Below are 26,699 nucleotides of genomic sequence, written 5' to 3'. Positions count from 1 at the left end.
TACAGAGCACGCTATCTCTGTCACAACTACTCAACTTTGCCATTGAACTCTGCCATCATAGAGAGAAAACAGCCATGGATGACAGAGGCTATGACTGTGTTCCAGGAACACTGTGTTTACAAAAGCAGGCCCAGATTTAGCCCATAGGCCCTAGTTTGCCGACCCTTGGTCTAAGTAATTTTCTGCCCGTTGTCTTTGGGTTCTGAGAATGTTGGTAAATTCACTAATGGCACTGGAAAACGTAAATTTGAAATGAAATTTGCTTGCAGGATGTCCTCCTTTCCTTTATTGAAACTTGGCTTTGGCTTCACTGAAACAAACACTTCTGATACTGTTACCATGCAAATATATAGCACATCCATTTCTTCTTAGTTATTAAATAGGGTGACATTAATTTTCTAGTGGGATGACTTAGCATTATTGCTGTTTGTGAAAAGATTTTGATGCAAATCAGTAGGCGTGCCCTGGACTTTTTCATTATGTGTTGGATGAGGACAATCACAGATCAGAAAAACATATATGCGCTGAGAGGAGGAGCTGGATATTAACAGGGAGAGGGCACTGAACCTTGTGATTTCAAGATTTTTTTTCTTCTCCTTTGTGGGTGCTGATTTCTTGGGAATGTTACCACCTATATATGAGTTAGAATTCCATAAACACCATGGCTGAACAATTCAGCAATACCTTGGTTCAGATCAAGAGACCAAGTGGAGCTAGGGTTGGGGGAGGTTCACTGTCCTTGAGGAACTGAGCTCTGTGCAGCAAGTTGATGGGGTTGGATGGACTGGGTGCAAAGCAAACTGAAATTTCATTTGGATTTGGGATTTGGGTTGGTGGGACAGAGTCACAACTGGGTGATCAAATTGAAATGTAAGTGGTAACTAAGAAGTGAAAGTGATGATGGTCAAAAATGTAGAGAACCAAGAAGTGACTGAAGATGTGAGTCGGGTTAAGTGCTTCAGGGGGGCACTTGGGGATGAAGAACAGGTAAACACCTGGGATTCCATTACTTGTTTTTAGAGGAGGTATGTGACAGGAGGGTATCAGATTGGATGAACCAAGTAAATAGAACTTCTAACTAAGAAGGAAGTGTCAGAAAAACATTTCCCCCATATAGCAGCTGCTGTCACTGTTCCATCCATATCCCCTTCCATTCCCTTACCATTTTTTTGGACTCAGTCTCCTACCTATGTTTCTTTTGTTGGGGGTGGGGGGAGGGGAAGGTTGCTCTCAGACTCCCAGAGGCTGCTTTTCCAGTACTCAAAGAGAGCCAGAAGTGCCTAGGAATTTGCCCCTCACTCCTGCCATGCACCCCCCACCTCACACCCAGAGTTACCCAAGGCAGCCTTTTAAAAGTGATGAATGTGTGCAAGAGTGTAAGTGTTCCAGTGCCTCCACCAACTGTCCCTAGAGCTCTGTGGTGAGCCATGATTACCCCTTGTGGGACTCTGCTTGATATGGGCCCTTTGCATGGCTGCCAGCCCTCTCTGTCCCACTTCCTTACCCCCTACCAGTGGTTCCTGGGATCCTTTCCTAACAAATAACTTTGATGAAAGTCCTCATCTCAGAGTCTGTTTCTGGGGAATCCAATCTAAGACACCTAGTTTTTTTTTTTTTTTTAAGTTGGAAGTAGTTCCTGGCTATTATAAGAGACCTAGGGGAGTTTTTCTTATCTGTTTTTTTTCTGAATTAAGCTTTTTCAAAAATTCACTTTGATGGTTTTATTGGTCTTCTGTCTCTGTCAAAGGACCCCCATTTGAATCACTAATCAGTAATAGTTAAGGAAAAATGACTTTAATATTCCCTGAGCCTTTTCTGCAGATACTTGCTCTATGGTCATGGTGCAACACTGGGTACCCACGCCTGCCAGAAGGAAGTCTTGCATAGATCCCACTCTGCATGGTGGCCTTGGTGTTGTTCATGATGGCCATCAGTGTTTTGACCCAAATAATCAGTCAGACTCACCGAAAAGGTTTTAAAACTCCAAACAAAATGAAGATGACAAGATTTTCTGAGAATGACTGTAAAGAGAACTCTACCAGAGATCTGTGGACAGTTTACCATGAATACTTAGAGACCAAGAGATTTTCAAGGTAGGAAGTAGATTCTTGTTTCCATTTGTCAAGTAACCGGTCCCCAAGTCAGCATTTAAGTGTTGGGGTGGCACTTTATCCCGGAAGTGTCCTGGAATTCTACTTATTTGGGACTTCTGCAATCTACATGGAAGATCTGAGTTCTCTTTGCCAGCTCCATTCATCTTCTCTGCCAGAGTCCAAGTTGGGAAAGAATATTCCTGTTAGATCTCATGATGGTTAAGTTTATGTGTCAATGTGGCTAGACTATGGTACACAGATGTTTGCTCCAACACCACTGTGGGTGGGCCTTATCCAATCAGTTGAAGATCTTAAGAGAAAAAAATTGAGGTTCCCCCTGAGAAAGAATTCTGCCTCCAGACTGCCTTTGGACTCAAGACTGCAACATTAACTCTTGCCTAGGCCCCCAGCCTGCTGTCCTGCCCTACAGATTTTGGACTTGCCAGCCTCCCACGACAACTATGAGAGCCAATAACTTAAAATAATTTGTCTCTCTGTCTCTGTCTCTGTCTCTCTTTGTCTCTCTGTCTCTTTATGTCTCTCTGTCTCTTTCTGTCTCTCTGTTTCCATATCCTATTGGTTCTGTTTCTTCAGAGAATTCTGGCATAGATCCCATTAAATGTCCCCCAGTCAGAGTCTCATATTCTGTACATTTCTCTGTTTAATCAGTTCATGCCCACCTTCATGTAGGTTATGGCACATCTTAGCTTTATGGCACTTTTCTCCCCATGAGTTTTGTGAATACTTAGAATTCTAGCAATGTAATGTGAGGCTAAAAATAATTACATACTTACTTCCCCTAAATATGACTTTGACCACTTGAGGAACAATGTGAAATTTCATTAGTATGTGACTATTCAAATCCATTATGTGTCCTAATTATGAGCCTAATCCTGTTACATGTATGTTTTTCTCTTTACAATCATTTAAAGGTTGGGATATCACCAACTTGGATATTAGGAGAGAGTTCTAGTGTAAAGTCTGTCATGATTCATTATGTAACCTCAATATAACAACTCAACTATTTATACATGATGATAAAATAAATATTTTCCTAAAAAATGAAAGAAAAGCTGGAAATTTCTACATAGTTTTTTTGTGGCCATCCTCCAATATACCTCACAATGATTCTTGCCTCCTGGTGTTCATGCCCCTGAATGGTCCTCTCTCACGCTGAATAGGACTGACCTGTGTAACCAGTAGGGATTGTGTGGAAATTGAAAAACGTGTCTTCCAAGGCTAGATAACAAAAGATATTGCAGCTTCTGCCTGGCTCTTTTGGACCATTCCCTCTGAGGGAAGCCAACTGCTGTGTGGTAAGGACACAGCTCCCCTATGGAGAGGGTCTTGTTCAAGGAACGAGGTCTCCTGACAAGAGCCACATGAGTGAGCTTAGGATTGGATGTCCCAGTCCCCATCAAGCCTACAGATGACTATAGCCCCAGATGACTTCTTGGCTGAAACCTCATGGTGGGCCCTGAACCCAGACGTTCCACCTGTGCCACTCCTGGATTCCTAACTCATAGAAAATGTGTGAGATAATAAATGTGTGTTGTTGTTTTAAGTCATAGTCTGGGGCAGTAATAGATATTATGCAGCAATAGATAACTAATTCAGTAATTTTTGCTGAATGGCTCTTTCTAGTGACTTCACGTGTAAAAAATTACATTTTAACCTCTGGTCAGGGTCCTAGACATTACTTGAAAGTGCTCTGTAGTATTTAGTGGTATGCATGTGGTAGAGATAGTGGTTGGGAAGAGGAAGAGAAAGAGATGGCATATGGATAAGACTTGGAGGCTGCAGTGAATTTAAAAAGTCACCATTTGCAAATATTGCATTTGTGGGTATGTGATGAAATCGAGTGGCTACCTCTAAGGAATGGCCAAACAGAATTATGTAGTCAGCATGACTTAATACAAATGAGCACTAGATTTTGAATCAGAAGACGTGGTTTGGTGTCTGCCACTTTCAAATTAACTTAAAAAGGGTCAAGCAGCTCTAAATGTTATGTTCCTTGTCTGCAACATGGGGGGCTAACACCACCTACCCGTATCATACCGTGTTGTGAGGGCGGCTTAAGTGAGAAAGAGTATTTGAAAGCACTTTAATTGTGAAGGATTGTACAAAGGTAAATAATTGTTATTACTTACTGTTTTGAGGATATGTAAATGGAAGCTTGTCTAGACTTTATAAACCATGAAACAGCTCCTTTTAAACATGGGCTTACCTTCCTCTCTAAGACCATATCTCATGCCACAAGAAGTAGCCAGGTCCAGAAAGGGTAGGTCACCCAGGAAATATAACATTGCAATAGAAATTTTCCTCAGTAGGACCATAAAAAGTTGCCTAAATCGATGTGTATAATATTCACTTCCTTTAATTAAAACATTTAAATGAATGCCATGCCCACAGTATCAGTGCAGTAGATTTCCCTCGTGTTTTTGTGATTATTGGCCCATCTTGCCATATTCAGTTTGCCTGTTTACATTGGTGAGCTAAGCACGTCCACACCAGCAGGCATCTTCTGGCAGTTTCCTGACTGTCTCCAGCTGGCCAGTTAACTGAGGGGTGCTGCCAATGGGAAACACATTTTCCAGGAGAATAGAGGTGGGAAAGAGAAATTATAACTTCAGGATTTCATTAGAGAGGAAATCCTATTTGGCTCACAAGGTGTTGTTTCTGCCAACAAACAAATTGCTAAATGCATTCCACGCAACTGAGCTTCTGTTTAATGAGGAAATATAGCCAAAGAAAAATAAGACACAGGCAGACACTTCCTTGTGATAGCACTTTAAATTCTTCAGCTTCATGAAAATCTTAGTTGTAATCTCACTTCTTGACAGACACTTGGTGACCAGGAGCAGAAAGCTGTGGTCGAATCTCTTGCTACTCAAATTGTGGTTCGTGGACCAGCAGCATCTCCATCACCCCAAGCATGTCAGAATTGCAGACTCCCAGGCCCCACTTCAGACCTACTAGTCAGAATTCATATTTCGTCAGGTGCTCCAGAGGATTCATATACATGCTGATCTCATTGATTCTTCCATGTCTTACATTTGCAAATCTTAGAGCAGGAAAACAGCCTGAAATCATGTAGTTCAGTGTCCAACTTTTAGGGTGCTGAATTATTACTGTCCCCTGTTTACAGATGAGACCCCTAAGGCCCAGGGAGTACCAGCTCCTTCAGAGTCTCTGTTCAGTCTCCCTATATTTCTCCTTGAGAGGGTAGATTCTCTGGCCTATATTTATTTCTCTGAATCTGGTGGAGGAAAGACAAACTTACCTACTTATTTTGACTTTTGCTTTCTAAACTAGAAAAACAAGTTCAGAGAAATGTTATAGTTTTGCCTAAGGGAGAATCACATTGGGATGTAGAATAAAAGCACACACTTTAGACCTTGAGGGAGACCTATTTCCAAACGGATCATGGGAGTTTATTTCTGTCATGTGTGTGGGGGGTGGGGGGGGGAGGAGGCTTTTGTATACTCAGTCAAACAGATGTCACCCAAAGAACTCCTCATAGCAGAACCTGCAGTCCTATATATAAGAAAGGCACTGTACTGTACTTAATTTAGCTCTCCTTACAAAAAGGGTCGTGAATATGCATTTTGGCTAAGAAAATTTTTTCACAGCCTCATGTGTGATGCTGCCGGCTAAGCCAATCAACAAGACTAATTTTAGCCTTAGTTTTGAAGCTTTATTTTAGAATAGGTCACACTATTAATACTAACCTATAGCTTATCGTGTGAGAGAAGAGAACATCAAAAAGACATAAAACCAAGCAACTGCCATGTCCCCAAGACTATAAACATATTGTTTGTAATTGAGCTTTAGTTCCACTTACAGTTAGTGATCTGATTAATAAAGTAGATGTGATACCTGCTATGCAGTAAAACACATTGTCTACTTTGGGGATCTAGGAGGTCCATGAGCCACCTTTCTCTGGGGTGAAGGGAGGGAGATGAATATCTATGAAAATTCTACATTCCATTTGTATGGAAGTATTGAATCACCATATTGCACACCTGAAACTAGTATGACGCTGTATGTTAACTAACTAGAATTTAAATAAAAACTTTAAAAATGGGTAGAAAAGCTCTACTTGTTGGTCCTATATAAAAGAAGGTGGAAAAGGCATCCTCTAGATGAGAAGGTTTGATTTGATGGGTCCTTTGAAGTGGCTCTGGGCACATGCAGAGGAGGCCCAGCATTAGGGTGGGATCAAGTCACTGCCTCTTCCCTGTTCAGTCCAGGACTAGGAGAGTCAGAAAACCTCTGGGGCTATAGTTGTACCTTCTTGTTTGCAGGGATCAGGATTGGTGGTGGTGGAGGGTGTGCTGGCCAGAGGAGGAACAAAAGGTCAGAAAGGTGAAGTGACCCACATCCCAGGGTTTCAAAGAAGTCTAGGCAAATCCAAACTGGAGGCTGTAGTCCAGCATAGCTAGACATATAAAGGAGGACACTCTAGAACCTCACTGTCTGGTGGGACTGTCAGCGATGATGAAAGTGTTCTATGATCTTGTCACAGATGGCTTTCAAGTGCTTGAGATGTGGCCAGTGTGACTAAGGAATTGAATTTGTCATTTTATTTCATTGTAATTAATTTCAATTTTAATAACCACTTGTGCATGCTGGCTACCATATTGGACAAGGCAGTTCTGGAAGGAGAGCTCTTGAAAGGAATGAGGTTAGACAGCAAGAGTGAGTTCAGGAGAAAATGTAGAGTCCAGGTCACAAAAGCCAAGGTCCTGATCTAAAGGTACATGAGAGAACCATCTGGAAAGCATCAGAAAAATAAAACTGCCTGGACCCAGCCCAGGACTACCCAATCAGAATCCCTTTTGGTGCATACCTTTAACTGAGAGCTACGGAATTCATTGGTAAGAGAAGACAGGTCTGGGAAAGAGAGTACACCCAGGTGATAGAAGGCCTGGACTGCCAAGCTGAAGATTTCATACTCCATTTTATTGGCAGTGGGGGAGACAGATGGGGAAGAGAGACATGGTAGTGAGTGCATTAGGCAGAATTTGTGGCATCCTGTGTTAAGATTGGAGGTGATTGCAAAAGCTGCGTGTTAAGACATTATCTGGAGTGTTTATTTCTGCTTTGGAGTATGAGTGTGTTCATTTCACTGGGGGATGTCCATATCTTTCCCTGGACTGAACATTGGTTCAAAATGTTCCTTAGCAAATGTGCTGCTGTAAGCCTCCAGCCCCACTAAACACTATGGTGATTGAAAATTACAGTTGCTTCCCACAGGCCCAGAAGGGGGCTCTTTGTAATGAAATAGAGATGCAGCAGCATTTGGAATATGGAGTAACAGCCTCTCCAGGCCCTCCAGCAGGGACCCATGGTATCCATAAAAGGGGATGATTCACATGGAAAATTATTTTCCGAGCGTACCCTTCCCCCTCCAGGACTTCTAAGCTCCCATGAGCAATCTTAATGGCTGCTGATGGGAACTAGGACACCCTGAGAACTTGGCCCCGCTGATGACTCACTGAATAACCCTGAAAACCCGTTTCATGGTTCACAGCGCAGGGAGGGATGGCTTTTAAAAATTGAAAAGGAAAAATAAACCCAGTATATGTTGAAGTTTAGAAATTGGCAAAATGCCTTTTCCAAAACAGCAAAGTTTCCAAGCCAGTTTTTTTCTTCTAACAGTGCAAGGGAAGATATGTCCAAGGGTGACAGACCTAGTACCTTTATTAGCTGCTGGGAGAATGAAAGGCTGGGGACTCAGCCATGGTGGAGTCCAGCTGTCTCCCTGAAAGACACGTCGCCTCTACCTGGGGAGTTTGCTGTAGCTCTGCTGTTGACCCTTTATACATGAGTGCTTCTTTGATGTACCAAGGATGAGGTAACCCAGACATCAGTTTGGATGCCCTGTCCCAAGATTTGGGAAGCTTGACTCAAACAGAAGCTTGTCCAGAGCTCTCTTTGTAATTGATGGGCAGGCTCCGTCCACCTCCATCTCATGTTCTGAGGCTGGTGGCCTCCTTTGGCACCTTTTGATTCACACAGCAAACCCAGTCTCTCGCCTACTACACCAAGTGTTTGATGTGCCACCAGCTTGCTGGCTCTGACCCCTCCTACTCTCCTTCCCAGCCCCTTTTCTGGAGTAAGGCCAAAGTCCTCTTCTTGTCTCTGGCAGAGGGATCGTATTGTCTTTCCCTGCACTCTCATCAGGTATTTTTCTAAATGCTTACAGTTGGGTGCCTGCTTCAGCAGCACGTTTACTAAAATTAGAATGATAGGTGCTTATATTTGGTATGAAAACTGTGAAGAAAACAAACATTCTCTACCTGCTAAGGGAATAGTAATGATCATTTATTAAGCACTTACTACGTTCTAGACACTGTGCTAGATAGAGCATTTTAAGAAAACTTTGAGGGCTGCCTGGGTGGCTCAGACAGTTAAGCATCTGACTCTTGATCTGGCTCAGATCATGATCTTATGGTTTGTGGGTTCGAGCCCTGCATCAGGCTCTGCATTGGCAGTGCAGAGCCTGCTTGGGATTCTCTCTCTCTGCCCTTCCTCCACTCATGTGCCCACTCTCTCTCTCCTTCTTTCAAAAAATAAATAAAAATAAACTTTAAAAAGAAAAGAAAAGAAAACTTTGCGCAGGGCAAGTATATTAGACCTCAACAGATAAAAAATTGGGCTGTCTGAGATATAATTTATATCTGACAAATGACTCACTTTAGCAGTGTCCGTAGGTATTGTTTGTAGAAAGTCTGAGGGAATAAATGTATAACATAAAAGAATGTGACCTTGTTGGCATCTGACTATTTTCCTTTAAGAGGTGTTTAGATCATTGCACAACATCACCCACCTCGTATAGAATTGTATGTTACAGCTGTGAGTTAAGGTATTATTATAATACCCCCAAGTCTTTGATTGGGCTCCTTAGATGCAGAGCCTGAAATGGTTATTCTGGTGTATGTGTTTTATTGAGGGAGAGCTCTTGGTTTCAGGGGGAGGGTATATCTAGACCCACAAAAAGCTCTGGAGCATGAGGGATACGAGGGGGCCAGGTCCACTTGAGTCATTAAGTCGTTGGCCAGGACTTTGCTCCAGGGTGTAGGGAACACATAACCTCTTTGATAAGGAAATTCTTTGATCTGAGAGCAATTGTCTGGAGAAGGGCATTTGTGCCCTGTTAGCAATTGTTATGGGCTGAATTATGTTCCCCTAAAATTCATATTTTGAACCCTAACCCACAGTAACTCATAATGTGACTGTATTTGGAGATGGGGCCTTTAAGGACATGATTAACTTAAAATGAGGCTGTTGGGTGGACTTTAATCCTATCTGACTGGTGTCTTTATCAGAAGAGGAGATCAGAGATTAGGACCCTGAAAAACCAGTGCTAGAGAGTCAACCCCCCACAAGCCAAGGAGAAACCAAACCTGCCAACAGCTGGATCTCGAACTTCCAGCCTCCAGAACGATGAGAGTAAATGTTGTTTTAGTCCCCGGTCTGTGGCATTTTGTTGCGGTAGCCCCAGCAGAGACTAACACAGCAGCCAGCGCTCACAGCAGCTGGATGAGTGTGTCAGTTATATTTTGGGGTGCGCCTGGTAAGGAGGTTTGGGTGGCACATCAGTAGTATTCACTACACCTACATACAAATGGGAAAAACCACCAGAGAAGTGACATCAGCTGCCCAAGGTCACAGAGCCAATAAGCAGCAGAGACCAGATTTGAACCTCAGCCTGACCCTACAGTTTATCCTCTTAATCTCTCAGAAGCAGCAGACATCACCAGTTAACTTGGGCTTCAATTTCTGTGGTTTTTTTTCATGCCAATTTGCCTGCACCTTACACAAGATAGAGCTCCCTGGGGAAACTGAGGCAGCTCAGCAGAGACAGTGTCTGCATCTAAGTGCCTTCTCAAGGCATTCTCTCACCCAGTAGTTTTGGGAATGTTGTGGCATATTAATCATAGGTTTCTTCAACATATGAGAAGATGATGTTTTTATTTAAAATGTTTTCATTAAAAAAATGGATTAAGGCGATCTTTTTCACACCCACAAGTGCCATATTTAGGAAAATAAGAAATCTGGAGAACTGCCTTGTCAGTGTAATAATAACTATTGTCATTCTGAGCACCGCTGCTTCCAGTTTGTGATGTGAGAACGTGGTCTTTAGAGGCCACATCAAGATCTAACAATAGATCAGTTCGTTCTTATTATAGCTTTTGTTCAGTATTTTCTGGCTCAAGATAAAGCCATTGCCCACTTCAGAAAACTAGGAAAGAAAGGAAAAATAAAGAAGGGCATGTCTGGGCAGCTGCCTGCCACGAGATCCCCTCCTCACCCCCAGCTGCCCCACCACAGCTGACATAGAGAACATCCTCTCTTTAGGAGGAGATGCTTTCCCCGAGATGGTAGGCATAATGAGAACCATTTTAAAAATATCTTGTGGAGGGGCGCCTGGGTGGTTCAGTTGGTTGGGCTTCCAACTTCAGCTCAGGTCATGATCTCACGGCTTGTGAGTTCAAGCCCCACGTGGGGCTCTGTGCTGACAGCTCAGAGCCTGGAGCCTGCTTCCGATTCTGTGCCTCCCTCTTTCTCTCTACCCGTCTCCCACTCATGCTCTGTCTCTCTCTTCTCAAACATAAATAAAAACATTGAAAAAAATTGTTTAAAAAAAAAAAATACCTTGCGGGTATTGTTGACTTCCTAGGAGAAGGGGCAGAAAAGTGGTGAGTGAATCTGTTGGATTTCCCAAGTCACAAGTCACTTGGTCACCAATCAGTTCTGACACTATTGGAGGAAAAAATCTTTATGTCCCCCACTGCCCTTTTCCTGCCCTTCCCCAAAACAAAGATTAGGAAATTCTTTGCATGAAATTTGAAAGTGCTTATCTCTTAGAGGTGTAGGCATTCATTTGTTGGACAGGAAGCTTTGAGTTTGGAGTGTCTGCTTTGAAAAGGCAAAAGATTTATAGATCTGAAGAGAAACCAGAGCATCCTGGAGTGTCTGCTTTGAGCCATGGGTTTGAGAAATCGTGGGGAACAGGACCGTCTTGGCTCCTGCCTCCCAAGAGCTTATCACCTGGGGATATCTGTAGAAGCTATTTTTATTTGAGCAGAAAGTGCCAGTCATTGTGCGAAATTAGCGGTTCTCAAATTTAGGTTTGCATCAGGATCCCCCTGGAGGGCTTATTAAAATGCAGATTGCTGGACACTTCCTTCAGTTTCTGATTCAGCAAGTCTGGGAAGCCTGAGAATTTGCTTTTCTAGTAATATCCCAGGTGATGTTGTTGCTGCTCTTCTGGGGGAGCACCGTTTGAAAACCATTGTGCTAAATTCATGACATGCATTTACTCAAGACATACAGATGGTTAGAATCATTCAGCGTGGTGGTAGGTGCACAGGCTGAGGTATTCCTTCCACATCACTAAGTTCCTCTAAAGGAAATGAGGCTTTGACTTTAGGCAAAGTTCTTATGTTATTCTTTTAAAAAAATTCTTAAAAAATAAAAAATAAATTCTTTAGTGCATTTTTCTGATCATTTGAGAAGTTTAAAGGGCTGGTACAATAATAGATGAAGTATCAGGGAAATTCTCATTCAACAATTATACCTGTGTGTCACTTTCTCCCTGAAGGTCCTGTAAGGTAGAGCAATGGTTCTCCAAGATGCGGCAGCAGCATCATGTAGACTTCTTGCCACCCCCCCCCCCACAAACCCCCGCCCAGACCACCAGTTTTTTAATCTGAAACACTGGGCGTGGGGCCAGGAATCTGTTTTAACAGGCCTCCACGCAATCCCAGTGCACACTCCAGTTTGAGCACATCTGAGGTTGAGGGTAGTGACAGTTGGGCTGAGTCTGAGGGAGAGCCCTTGGCATTCAATATTCCCAGCTCCTTTCAGACACTTTACCAGGATAAGTGTTTCAGTTTTCCCGTCTCCTAAGTGGAAAGCCTATCCCTTGTCCAACATCTTTCAGAGCGATGGGGGAAGACAATCACACCTTTTATCCATGACGTGGTTTTACTAACGAAGACGAACGTTCCTAGCTAACCATGAAATAGCACCAATTCGGTGGAAGAAAGATAGGATTCAGGTTATTTGTGTTCTGGTCTAGTGTCCACCCTGCATACAGCTCTGTGACTTTCAATTGGTTATTAGCCTGCCTGAGCTTCACTTTCATTATCCAAAAAAATGATAAAAATGTCCTGGTCTAACTTGAATAACTGTTGCAATGATTAAATGGGATAATGGATGTCAATGTGCTTGTGCAAACTGTAAAGTGCTTTGACTTTGGACTGCTCACTCAGAGCTTTGTTCTTCTCCATCAGTAAAAATGGGAAGAGTGCCCTACAACTCCACAGAGATCGTGACAGCTAATGGTACAACAATTTGAACTCTTCTAAAGTAAAGCTTATGTCTTCATTTTTTTGGTCTATAACATATAAGGTTGGAAGATGTAGTCTTCCATATTCTATTATAGTGCTTCTATATAATGATATATGATAGTACTTTTATTTGAATTAGTCACATCCTATAGCAACAGTTTGGACGTTGTGCCCCAGACCAGCATCCCCTGGCAACCTGTTCAAAATGCACATTTTCAGGCCTCACCCCAGACCTACTGAATCAGCAAGTGGGTGGGGCCTAGTGATCTGTGTTTTAACAGGCCCTGCAGGTGGTCCTGATATTCACTTAAGTCTTAGAGAAAGGGATTTATTAGGGTCTTAACTGAAGGGTCTGGCAAAGAGCCTCCTTTTCATGGAACAGGGTGATTGCTTCTCTTTTTCTCCAGCACGGATCTGTAACAACTGTGCCCAAGTTCAGGCAGCCACAACTGGATTCCTTCATAAACACACTGTCGCTGCCCACCCAGCCTAGTAGAGATCTGGAATGCCGCTCCAGTGCATCTGCTATGAGGCTGACTTCAGGGTGTGAGGAAATTAAAGCTATTTATCACAGACCATTTTCCCTCAATGACAGGAGAAATGAGCCTTAGCCTAACAAGGCTTCAAATTGGGCCTGCATAAGAAAAACACACAGCTTGACAAACACCGTTTGAGCAGACTTACATTTCTTTTGACTTTTCCTTTTGAAAATGATCTCTTTTCTGAGCTGTACCAAGATGGTGGTGCTCGTTTAAGAAATACTGGAGATGAATTCATCCCCGTCTGCTTTATGACTTAGGCACAAGTGGCAGGAGGGCACTTTCCTCCTTACCATTTCTTTCCTTCCTCTCCTTCCTGGGAGGGGATCCTTGGTAAGAGAGGGAATCTTTCCTCTAAAACCAAGACTCTGTGCACAAGGAGTCATGTTATGGGAGGTGGGGCTCAGTATTTATCAAGAGAACCGTTTGGCTGTGGGATTTGGCCTTTTGCCTTATTACCCATTTGAGTTGGGTACAGTATGGATTTTGAGAAGTGATTCTATTTTGTGTATATATTTGTGATTGTCCAATATTTCTGTTTCTTCCTGGTGTTGTGTATTACAGGCAAAACGTGTACAGAGTTTTATGGTAAATGTTAGTAATGACATTTACTGGGTACATAACGTGCATGGTGCTTTGCATCCATTATACTATTTAATGTTCTCTACAATTCTAAGAGATGGGCATTATCATCTCCATTTTACAGATGAGAAAGCTGAAGGGCAGGAATAGAGCTGGTATAGAGCTGATATTAGAGCCTTGATTTAAATGCAGCTCTTTTTTGATTCCAAAGCCAGCATTCTAAACCAGTGTTTTTCAAATTGTGTGGTGAGAAATCAACAAGTTGCAACTAGCATTTAAAACAGTGTTCTTGAATAGAACGTGAAAGACCAGAATTGTCATATTTAGTAAGGGTAAATCTGGATGCATGAAACTTTCATTTCAACTACAAATATATTTATGTTCATACACAAATATAAGCACATTTCTGGGTAATGGGAAACAATGTAAATGATATTCTTATTGTGTCACAGTCAAATTTGAAAGCAAATATTCTGGCCTAACGTGGAGGAGATGAGGAATAGAGGGAAAGAAAGAGAAAAATAGGAATAAATAAATGAACGAATAACTGTCAAAGAGACAGAGAGCCTCTGGGGGGAGAGGGAGAGGAAATAGGAGGAGATGGGAAGAAGAAGACAGAGTGGACAAGTCTGTGAAAGAGATGCAGAGATGGAGGGAGAGGTGGAGGGGAAGGAACAGAGGTGGGAAGTCGTGTGGTCCTGTCCACCATTCTATTCAGTGAGAAGTGCCCCTACTTGAGGACAAAACTAGAGACTTGAATTATCTACTTGGGAGCTATTAGTTTTCATATACTTATCTTGCTCATATATTTCATATATGCTGCATCTACTCCTCAAGCCATTCTGAGTGTGAGTTGAGTCAAGATTTTTATAAAACATGGCTCCCATATACAAATAATCTATTTCATTTGCTGCTCAACAGAAAACCAGTGATCTAAAGGGAAAACAGGCTGTGTTGGAGTTACCAGAAGTATGGGAGCCCCAGTGTGCCCCTTCCTAAGGAATTGGCAAAGACAGTTTTTTAATATATGTAATTTTTGTATTTTGAGTTAATTTTGAGGTCATGGCACTGGCCTCTTGTGTTTTATGGGAAACCATAGTTAGCGAAGATTTTAAAGTACCCCGCTGTCAGACTATCAGGGAACTCTACCTCTACTAAGTATCCTACTTCCAGAGGATTCTGGAATCACTTAATGAAAAGTCCATTTTTACAGATGTGGAAATTGAGTGAACATTTTATAAAGCTTCCCTGTATACAGTGGTTTCCTAAGAATCCTATTACTGAATCTTCCCAGCTACCCTGCCAGGTTACCCTTATGCCAGTTTTACTGGAGAAATTGGAGCTCAATAAGTTCAAATACCTTGTCTAGGTTCTCCTGTAAGAGGCAGTAGAGCCGGATTCCAACCTGATTCTCTGACGCCAAATTCCATATCCCCCCCCCCCGCCCCCAAGAAACACAGAGTAGCAACAGTAGGTTGAAAAACAGTGCTGTTTGTTATGATTTAGAAGAATTTATTTAGAAGAATTATTTTGTTTATAAATCAGACAATGGTGCAGAGCCTAAAATGCCCATGGTTTTAATATGGTGTCACTCTGTAATTTGCTCCTTTCCCCGAGCACATTTCCCTATTTCTAGGCCTTCATTACTAAATTGGAGTTGATATCACTATTTTTTTGTGATCCAGTCTTGGCCTTTCTTGGTTGAAAACCATTATAAACACCGATTATATTTTTAGTTAGTAATAACATTTCATCATGTAACTTAGGTAGTCACTTCTTGGCATCAACTTAAGTGAGTGATCCTTCCTTTTTAAAACAATAAATGCCACATATAGATGTAAGTAAGCAGGGTCCCAGAGTGAACGCCATTTCAAAAGCCTTCATAGCCTATTAAAAAAGAACCGTGATGTTTTCCCCAGCTTGCCAAAATGCCATTCCTGTATATCCTATGCATCTTACCTGGTCTCACCACTTATTCTTTAAAAAAGAAATTCCCAGGAAGAGTGCTGTCATAGTTCTACTCCAGCTGCCTCTGCAGAAGTTTTGTGTGGGTGTGTAAGAGAGCCCTGCAGGCAAGGCATCTCATCCTGCTTCTGCTCCTACATCCCCTCCTTTGTAATAAAGATTTATGCCTCCAAGAGATCATTTCTTCTTGTTTCATGGCTTTATTCTTCCACCTTCAAAATATGGTTGCTGGTAGAGTCATTCCTCCTTTCCTTTACGGGTTTAATTTTGCTGAGTATTTATTACATTCAACCAGATACTTTCAGGAAGCTAAGATTCAGCTCTACCCTCCTGAGAGCTTTATCAGCACAAACATAATATACATCTCTGGGAAAATATAGGAGATCCTAGATTTGTTACAATTTTAATGACTGGTAGGACTTGATTGCTGTTTATTCTTTATTTCAGACATCCCAGAAGACCCGCTTGTGGCTGAAGAATATTATGCTGATGCATTTGATTCCTGTTCTGAAGAAAGTGAGGAGGAGGAAGAAGAAATAGTGTTCTCAGGACCGGAGGAAGAGGTTAAGGATGAAGGACCCCAGCCTGCTTACAGAACAATCCAACAGGTATATGCTGCTCCCCAGTGGATATAGTGGAACTGTGTGAGGTACCGATCAGGCTGTGACTTCCCAGAGGGTCCAGGAAGTCTTAGAACCTGAAGTGGGAGATGGGGACTGGGATTTGTTACAAAGGTGCCATGTGATGGGTCTTTATTTCCAAGGTTCAGGGGAAGGCAGGGCCCCATGGAATTCTTAGAATCTGCTGTGGACCATGTTGATTAGGGAAGGGCTAGAGTACCCAGTACTTAAGCAGGTGGGAAGATGATATGTACTACACTGAGGAGCACCCTATATACAGCTGTTGAATAAAGAATGCAAGTGTCTCTTTAGCAGAGAGAAGGGGATTTTTTAAAATATACTCTTCTGGAGGCAACTTTTCTTTGGCTCAGGTCATGATCTCACAGCTCATGCGTTCAAGCCTCACACTGGGCTCTGTGCTGACAGGTCTGAGCCTGGAGCCTGCTTTGGATTCTGTGTCTCCCTCTCTCTGTCCTTCCCTTGCTCAGGCTCTTTCTCTCCCTCTATCCCAAAAATAAATGAACATTAAAAAAATAAGTATATATATATTTATGTATATATATATTTATGTATATATAAATTTATACATACACATACACACACACACACACACACACACACACATGCATACTTTTCTACCTGGTTATAAGATTTTTGAGTCATGTCCTAGCGCACAAATTAGTTCTGGAGTTGAGGCCCAGAGATCCTTGGCTCAGGGGATGATCTTTCTGGCCACTCCCAGCCTTTGTGGGCCCATCCTTACATAAAGCGCTAGAGTCTCTCAGTGTTTACAGATCTCCTTAATGGGCAAGACTAAGCTCTGTTGCGTCATAGGCTAAGAAACATCCCTGGCATGTGATTTCTCTGTTGGGTGTCTACAAGAGAGTGAAAAGCAAGAAGTATGTGACGACAAAGCGGATTACTCTGGGCAACTTATGCTCATATACTTTATTTTCTTCTTAGGCCATAACATGTTAACCTTTCCAGTCCTAAGCTTTCTTAAGGTACAAAAGGTTTTTAATAACTGGGAACCATTAAGCTACTGAAATAGAAGTCAATCAGGGAGTACATGTGGCAATGGAAACTTAAGTCAGCAGGATTAATTGAAGTTTGTATATAATCTATTCAACACTTTTTAATGAAGACTAAACAATCCATCATAATATTCAATAAATAAGACCAACAAGAAATGATTTATGTATTAAAAAAAAGGGAGCACCTGGGTGGTTCAGTTAAGTCCGACTCTGGCTCAGGTAAGTTAAGTCTGACTTTGGTGGGTTCAAGCCCCGCATCAGGCTCTGTGCTGATAGCTCAGAGCCTGGAGCCCGATTCAGATTCTGTCTTTCTCTCTCTCTGCCCCTCCCCCACTCACATTCTGTCTCTGTCTCTCTCTCTAAAATAAATAAACATTAAAAAAGAAAAGAAAAGAAAAGAAAAGGAGAGAGAGGCACGGAGAAGGGAACCAGAAGGGTGTGGATCTGAGGTTAAGAAGAGAAAGGGACGAGAGAAAGAGAAGGAGAAAGAGAAAGTATGAGCAAGAGAAATTAAGAACAAATACAGGAAAAGACAAGCAAATGAATGCTGAGAAAAATATAGTCAAGGCGGAGAGTGACTCAGCATGTCAAAATAAAAATTACTCTCCTTATACTATTTCCCCATTTCCAATGGACTCTGGTGACCAAGTAGCACCTAAGACTACAAAATGAAAATTCAGTTTCCATGTTCTTCTGTGCCACTGTCCTAAGCAACTGAGGCAAATATATTTTTTTAAGTTTTATTTATGTAAGTGATATCTGCACCTGACATGGGGCTCGAACTGATGACCCTGAGATCAAGAGCTGCACACTCTTCCTACGGAGCCAGCCAGGTGCCCTGAGAGACAAATGTTACAATATTATAGAACCATAATTCTGTGCCTATGGTTGCAAAACACATCCATTTTTGCCCAGAGCATTGAGTGGCAAAATTTTAGCTACTAGTATTATTACTTTAAAATGCTTTTTTTTTTTTCAACGTTTATTTATTTTTGGGACAGAGAGAGACAGAGCATGAACGGGGGAGGGGCAGAGAGAGAGGGAGACACAGAATCGGAAACAGGCTCCAGGCTCTGAGCCATCAGCCCAGAGCCCGACGCGGGGCTCGAACTCACGGACCGCGAGATCGCGACCTGGCTGAAGTCGGACGCTTAACCGACTGCGCCACCCAGGCGCCCCTAAAATGCTTTTTTAATAGTATAAAACTGATTCAGAAGATCACATGAATAAAATGTACAGCAAACACCACCCAGGTGAGGAAATAGAACTTTAGTAGCCACTCTAGAAGTCCCATCTTTGGCATAATTGTGGGAACACAGGGTTGGAAATCAAAGTGCCTGTAGATGAGACTAGCCTTTGTTAACCTACAGGTTGTGTGACCTTGTGCAGACAAAATTTCACTGTGCCTCAGTTTTCTAATCTGTAAGGTGGGAGAGAGAGACGAATGGTTCCTACCGCATAGAGTAGTTTGGGAGTTAAATGAAGCAATCGATATAGATTACTTAAAATAGTGTCTATATTGAAGTAATAATGAAGTAATTAATAATGAGATATTAGCTATTATTATGATGAAGTTACCCAGCCATCTTGTGTTTTTTTAATGATATTTCCAAAACTCTTTAATGTTAGAGTGAGATTTTACAACTGTAATATTAAAAAAAAAATCCCTTCTTTTTATTTCTTAAGGCTAATGATAAATATAGGCCAGCAGTTTTGCTGTCTGGGCTGCACATCTGTCACATGTGATATGATAGTTGAAATTCTCTCCACACAGTGAAGCATTAGAAAAAGCAGAATGATCTTCTTGGAATGATACCACAGGGGTAGAGAAACAGATACAGGCTAAGCTTTGTGAATTGATTTTAAATCTATAAGGACAAGATGCTGAGGCCTCTCACATACATGTTGGTATTTTGTCTCACAAAACTCTGTCAGGTAGTTATTCTTATTTCTGCTTTCCAGATGAGGAAACCGAGTCTCCAAGAGAAGCAACTTGCCCATGGCCACACAGCTAGGGAAGGCTCAGAACCAGGCACAGGCCCAAGTCTGTCATGTCCTCAAGCCAGTATTTTTTTCTGGTACAAAAGGTGTATCAACCTAGAATTAGAGATAGGTAACTACAATCCCTTTTGTTTTGCCTAGTAGTTTGAAATAATTTCCCCCTCCTGAAAGGTGGTGAGTGTAGGGTTGTGATGGCTGTCTCCTCTGCCCTTTCTAGGTTATTTTATTAGCAACACACAAATTATAGTTACAGAAGTGCATGCCGAAACCCAGTCACCGTTGGCTGTGTAGACTGGGTGAAACCTGCAGGCCTCACTGGGATTTTCCTCTTCTGCCCTCTCCCCGGTCTCACCCTTGACTCAAGTGTGTCCAGGGTCTGCCTAGGTGATTATTGTGCCCAAGGCTTTTATGTGACTAATCAGATCAAAGTTGATTTTCCTTCCTTCGGAGGCAGCAAAAGTCTCACAGTTTGTGTTCGATGGAAGAAGTGCTTTCAAAAAGAAAGATAGGCACGGGCTTCATTGGGATTGATTGCTGAGTCCCTTGCGCCACCCATGACAATCTTTTCAAGCAGCAGCATCTCCAAAGCAGTTTTATTAAGCACCTAATTGCTGTTGATCATCAGTTGTTTCTCTGCTGCTTTCAGCAGAACATCAACAGCACCTTTATCACAAACCATTATCATACCGTTGATAGCTGCTCTGTGAAGTCTGTGGTCGCTGAATCAGAACCAGCCTCATAGGTCTCAGGAGAACGGAGTTTATAGCTGTCATCATCACAGGGTTTTCAACAGTATTTGTGGAACCTGTCACTGAAAAGGGTTTTGCTCTAATGGACATGCTTTAGGGCTGCAGATTGATGGGTGTGTTCAGAGACCCTTATGTGTTTCCCTTGCTGCCTTGACCATCATTTCCCCCGGTAAGACTAATCAATGTCCCATGTGCACCAGGAATCCACACGCTAGGTAGACCATAATGACTTCACACAGAACTCCCCTGGGAAAGGCTCTGTTGTTTAATGAAGGTAGCTTTCATTAATACTTGTTTTAAGAAGGCTCTTAGTTGGGGCGCCTGGGTGGCGCAGTCAGTTAAGCGTCCGACTTCAGCCAGGTCACGATCTCGCGGTCTGTGAGTTCGAGCCCCGCGTCAGGCTCTGGGCTGATGGCTCAGAGCCTGGAGCCTGTTTCCGATTCTGTGTCTCCCTCTCTCTCTGCCCCTCCCCCGTTCATGCTCTGTCTCTCTCTGTCCCCAAAATAAATAAACGTTGAAAAAAAAAAATTTAAAAAAAAGAAGGCTCTTAGGACCATGGTGTTTGTTCTTGCCAAGATGAAGGGCTGTGGAGGCCCATTTTTCCAGCTAATTCTGTAACTTTCACCAAATCCTCTAGTGGTTTTGAAATTCTCTCCACACAGTGAAGCATTAGAAAGAGCAGAATGTTCTTCTTGGAATAGTGCCACAGGGGCAGAGAAATGGATACAGGCTAGGCAAGGCCTAAGAGTCTACTGAGGACTCTTGGATCAGGTCATCATGAGAATATGTGCCTCTACAAGTGTCTTCTGTTAGTGAAGTTATTAGTTTTATCAAATCCAATTGGTATTATAACACTAACGCCTAACATCTCTAGAACCTTTTATTCTATGCCCTGTACGTTATACGTTGTGTCAGGTCAGGTCCTCTGGGAAGCGGATTACAAGACAGAACTGGGGAGAGCCTCAAACCACAATGCTGGTCTGCATCTTTGAGGGTAAGGATGGAAGGGGAAGAAGGACTGGATGGCATTGTCAACATGCAGGGCAATTGATAGGAGAGCCCCAGAGCAGAGACTGCCCTGCCCATCAGAGGAAACCAAACTGGGCAGGAATGGCCTGCCTCTGGTATCCCCAAGCTCGAACGGGCTGGGAGCTGCCGAGGAAGAGTGGATCCTGAGGGGCAGTGGCCGGGGGTGGTCAGCTGACTCCACAGCTTCACTGTCAGCAGGCTGGCTCTTGAAGAGAAATGGAAATGCTGCCCCCACCCCCACCCCCCCACTGTCACAGCCACTTCTCGCAAAGACCCTCTGATGCATGTGTTGTAGTGCAACTACATCAAACTGGCTGGAATTCAAGAAAGGGTGAAGGTGAGAAGGTGAGGGTGAGGAAACAGGGAGGGTGAGAGAAAGGAAGAGAGTGTGGATTAGTGATTTCAGTCAGTTCTGCCTGACATTTGAACCAAAAAGTGGGTGTCCCCTATGGAGAAAGAGAGCTGAGAGCTATAAATCCACTCTCCCACTGCCTCTTAGGGCCCGTGTGTATCAGATGGAAAACATCTTGGTGCTTTGAATTATTGTCCTAGACTCACAGTATTTAAAACTACTGTTCTTCATAATCTGCAGTTCCTAAGTGCAGCTCAACTATTTCATTTGTTGCTCTAAAAGAAACAGCACATTTTGTCTGTAATTCATTACCGTATTAAGCACTGACTTTAAAACTCATGTTCCCTGAGGGGCGCCTGGGTGGCTCGGTCAGTTTAGCGTCTGACTTCAGCTCAGGCCATGATCTCACTCCTTGTGAATTCGAGCTCCGCATCGGGCTCTGTGCTAACAGCCCAGAACCCGGACCCTGCTTCAGATCTTGTGTCTCCCTCTCTCTCTCCCCCAACCCCACTCATGGTCTTTCTCTGTCTCAAAAGTAAACATTAAAAAAAATTAAACAAACAAAAAACTCATGTCCCTTGAAAGATGAGACTGCTGTGAGATCCTCACTCTGCACAAGGGGAAACTGAGGCATAGCGAAGCGAAGTAACGTCTCCAAGGCCACACAGTTAGCAAGAGAGCTGCCCACGCTGACACATTGTTAAGCCGCTCCCTTATACAGTTTTCTCCCGGCACAACAATTTAGTTATAGCAATTATAATCCCTCTTCCGTGATGATTGAATGAACATCATCATGGAGGCGAGGGAATAGCTGAGGGGCCACTGCATTATCTGACCTGTTTTACCAAACAGAATTACGAGCTGTGCACAAAGGAAAATTGATACTGGTTCTAAGAAAAGTGTTGAATTGTGAAAATTGAAACCAAAAAGGAGCCTGCCTCCCAAATCTGTTGTGGGATACAGATCTCTCTCCTCCTCCTATCTTCTTGTTTGTTTTAATAGAAGATGCCAGAGCTCTTGAGTCCAAACTGTAGGGCTGATTTCACTGCTATTTTGCATGCCTTGATTGATTTACCTTCATGGGTGGGAGGAAACAGTTTTGGTCTTGAATTGACCTTAGATGGCATCAGTTCTAAGAAACAGCTAGCCCCACTATTTAGTCATCTCTCCATCAGCATCCCCCTGGCCCATGTCCCAGGCTATAAAGCAGCCACCCTTGCTGAGGTGTTAGTGGACTGTGATGGGACAGTTTCCACCCCTGCCCCTACCCAGCCCTCATTTCCATCATAGCTGCTCTCCCTCCCCTCTCTACCATTTCTTGTCCAGGATAAAGCATAGTTCATTGCTGGTCAGACAGGGACCAGCAACACCTTGCTCTGGGACATAGCTTTGCAGAAGGCCTTCAGTCCCTAACCTTTTACATTAGATCCACTGTCGTGTTGAGGATCACACCTACACTTTTTGCCCCAATCCCAAAGAATGGAGGAAGAAGAAGGAAGACGATAGGGTGGATAAAGACAAAGCCACACTGAGCAGGAGTGTAATGAGTCTGTGCACTCCTTTCAGCATTGGTGGTGGGAGCCCCCGCTAGCCTCCACCACCTCCTTGCTGGCGGCTGAGCAGAGGTCCACAGCAGCTGGGAGAGCAAGGGGACAGCAGTAACCCACACCGCGCTCTGCCGTGCTGCTCCTGGAGCTGGGGGTGAGTGTGGTGGAGTGGTGTAATCTGGGTTTTACAGAGCTGGTAAGCCTACTCGGAATGGCACCTTTGGGGCTTTCCTCTCCAGCAAACCCCCACCCACTGTGCCAACACCAATTCCTGCGTCCGTAGCTATCATCTGACCTCAGGTGCCCTAACCATACAGGGTATAAGAGAGTCTGCAAAGAATAGGAAGTTCCTCCGAAACAGCCGTTGCAAGCAAGGAGCCCATCCTTGTGATTCAATTATACAGAGAAGTTTAATCTTATTTTCTGAATATTTTATTCATCTGGGAAGAGAGAGTGAACACCGTTTCATGGTGTGTAGTCTAGGAAGAAAGGAGTGTGACACATCTGAGACGTTGTCAGAGGGACTGTCCTTTCTATGTAACCTGCTAATCTGGAAGCACATGGGTCCACCCCATGCCAGAGAAAACAATAATCATTCCTAATAAATCGGAGCCAGCCTAGCAGCATGTCTGGCGCCGTGCTGAGTCTTATACGTGCCTTATCCCATTTTATAGTCACACACACATTATGGAATGAACGTCTTCCATCTCACCTTACAACTGAGGGTGAAACAGAAAGAAAGAATAACTGATTTGACCTAGGTCACCCAGTCTATTGACAGAGCTAGAATTCAAACCAGCAAATATTCCTTGTCAACCAGACATTTGAGCTGCATATAGAACTGGATGTTGAAGTTAGTAAAGGAGAGGGAAAAAAGACACCTGGGACATAAGGGACAGTTCCAAAAGGTGTGAACACGTGACCAGGTGATTTTAAACCACGTTGGAAACAGAGGGCCAAGTTTTCCACTTACTCTGTGAGGTTTATGTAGGAATAAAGCTAGAACTGGAGTCAAAAATCGTAACTAACCTGCAATAAAGAACTATGTGTTGCAAGGGCTACCTTTTGCAACATGAACCAATAAATGTTCCTTAAATTGCAGGACTTTCTTCCCTAGACTACTGGGCATGTGGCGTGAAAAGAGAAAAACAGTTCATCGAGAACAAGTGAGCTGTTGGGAGGGAGTGGGTGGACTGGGGGCAGGCCCCTCTGCGCCTGCTGCCTCTCGAGAAATGGATCACAGCAAAGGTACCAGCCTCCCCGGCTCCTGAAAAATTCATTGCCCAAGTTCCTGGCTGGGCACCGTGATGCCACTCCAATGGCCCTACTTTCTCTTCTCTTCTCTCCATCCTTTACATTTCCAAACTAGAATCCAAAATGTCTGAAGAGTCCTGTATTGGATACCTATGAATGTCTGTGACCCGAATGTAACCCCACAGGTACAACTTGCTGAGAACCTGGGCATTAATACGAGACAGCTGCAGTGAGAAGGTTTTAATAATGCAGAGTAAACAAGGCATTAGCAGTGAAATGCGGACACATTGACAGTCACGTTTCGGTGACTCCGAATTCAGTGACAGAGGCGGTTAGTGTTACAGGAGCCGGAGGGGCTTGTTTGCAGTTTGAGTTTTGCAGATGTGGCTCTGTGCTCCCTTCACTACACACACTTGGAGACCTTTTATCCTTGACAGAAGGCGACCATTGGCAGTGAGATAGGAGTGAAGACGTCAGCTTCCAGATTCCAGGGCAGGCTCCATGAAGGTGCCATCCGCTCTGTCCTATGGCTTTGTACTAAACGGCACCCTCTGTCTTCCTATGAATTATGAATGCAAATAAGCGAGGGCTTGCCTTCTAATGAGATGAAAGCAAGATGTGAAAGGTACATGTGAGTGTGCAGCAAATGGATAAGGTCACCTTGAGGTGTTTCGGTGTCCATAACTTAGTGACATTTTTTAGGATATGGTGGATATAGTTTGTAGGAGAGTAGACAGTAGCTTAGTAAAGCAACTCGCAGGAAAGAACGTGGGTGGGTTGTTGCTTGGATCATTCATTTACACATCGCACGCCTGAGTGTTCTAGGCACTGGGTATGAGGCAATGAACAAAAGAGACACAATGCCACCTTCATGGACATCCCACTCAGTGCTGTGTATTTACAGAGTACCCACAGGCTGTCTGTCAGCTCCCAGATGTGTCTTCCATCCTTGAGTTTTGTCTCCCCACAACTCCACATTCACATACCTGGTGTTCCTGGGAGTGGGGTTAGGTATCATGTGGACTTCTAATAGACACCCTGAACTAAGCACGTCCCAAAGTGAGCTAATGTACCCCAGCCCCAGTCCAGATTGGCTCCTCCTGAGTCAGCCTTGACTCATGTCCTTTCACTCAAATTCCACATCCAGTCCAGAAGCAAAACCTGCTGACTCAATGTTTAGAATATGATCACCTCTACTTCTATGGCCAGAGCCACCATCACCTCCCCAGTGTATTATTGCAATAGCTTCTAATTGACCTCCCAGTAACCCTCCTTCTCTCCACCCCATACTTGACTCAAAGTAAAAGGCACAGTCTGTTCAAAATGACCTTGCAGCATCCGTCATTGCCCATGGAAGAGCCTCTCCTTTCCATCACTGGGAGAATCACCCTCACCCATCCCCCTTTAGTCATATTAGCCTCTTTCCTGTTTCTGGAACACACCAAGCATGTTTCTGCCGTTGAAAGCCTAGAATGCCCCCCTGCCCCAGATACACAAATTATTTTGCTCCCTCTCTACCTTCAAGTCTGTGTTTCTATGTCATCATATTGGGGAGAACTCAGACAACTTATAGAAAATAGCACTTGCTGGCCTGAGAAGTCCTGCCCTTTCCCTGCTTTCTTGTCCTCCATAGGTCTTTTCATCATCTGACCTCCAACTGTTTATTTGCTTATTCATTTATGGCCTGTTTCCCCCACTAGAATGGAAGCTAGTAGGGCAAAGATTCTGTTTGTATCACTGCTGCATTCCCAGCACCTTGAACAGCGTTTGGCACGGAGCAAATACTGAGCAGATGTTGTGGAATCAGTGGATGAGTGAATGCCTGCCAGTGGACAGTCTAGTGATACAGGTAGCCAGCAAGCCAGCATGCATACAGCTGGGGCAATGAGGAAAGGAAGAAGTGGAAATGATGGAGTAAATGGGCTCTGGGGGGAAGGGCGGGGATGCCCACTGAGGGGGGGTGTCAGGTAGAATTTCTAGAATGGACTTTCCAGCTGTGACCTGAAGGACAGAAAAGCCAGCCCCTCGATGTAAGGGAACAGAGCTGGGACAGTCTCAGAGAGGAGGAAGGGTATGTAGGAAGGCCCAGGGTCATGAAAGGGCTTGGCAAGTTTGAGAAATTTCATAGCGAGCAAGAAGATCGATGTTAGTTGGAGAGGTCAGGCTAGCAGTAGCTACGTCATGAAGGTCTTGTGAGGAGAGTGGATTTTATTTTAAGTGCAAGGCCAATCCAGTGAAGGGCAACTGAAGTAAAGTCTTTTTTTTTTTTCAAGTTTATTTATTTACTTTGAGAGAGAGAGAGAGCATGAACAGAGAAGGGGCAGAGAAGATCAGAGGATCCCAAGCAGGCTTCATGCCGTCAGTGCAGAGCCCAACATGGGGCTCAGTCCCAAGAACTGTGAGATCGTGACCTGCTCCGAAATCAAGAGTCGGACACTTAACTGACTGAGCCACCCAGGTACCCCAGTAAAGTCTTAAAATGAATCGATGGCAGTAGAAATCAACACAACAGTAGCAGTGGAAGGTGGGGGTTGGCTGGAAGGAGGCATGAGGGAAATTCCAGGAATGAC

At 43.5% G+C, this 26,699-nt stretch overlaps 1 protein-coding gene across 13 annotated transcripts in view; it reads left to right on the top strand.

Annotated features, from left to right (window-relative positions):
• Window positions 1-26,699, top strand: part of NEK11 (NIMA related kinase 11) — a 275,620-nt gene that overhangs the window by 149,665 nt on the left and 99,256 nt on the right. For all 13 annotated transcript variants that reach the window (XR_006718737.1, XR_006718736.1, XM_045503664.1 and 10 more), the window contains one exon: window positions 15,991-16,151. Coding sequence is in view for 11 of the 13 variants with exons in the window: in XM_045503664.1 (XP_045359620.1) it covers window positions 15,991-16,151 (161 nt within the window). In the remaining 2 variants the exon portion in view is untranslated. The remainder of the gene's footprint in view (window positions 1-15,990; window positions 16,152-26,699) is intronic.

Source organism: Leopardus geoffroyi, chromosome C2, assembly GCF_018350155.1.
Source record: "Leopardus geoffroyi isolate Oge1 chromosome C2, O.geoffroyi_Oge1_pat1.0, whole genome shotgun sequence".
Lineage (NCBI taxonomy): Eukaryota > Metazoa > Chordata > Mammalia > Carnivora > Felidae > Leopardus > Leopardus geoffroyi.
Note: the sequence above shows the minus strand (reverse complement) of the source record. Positions and strands in the feature narration are given on the sequence as shown.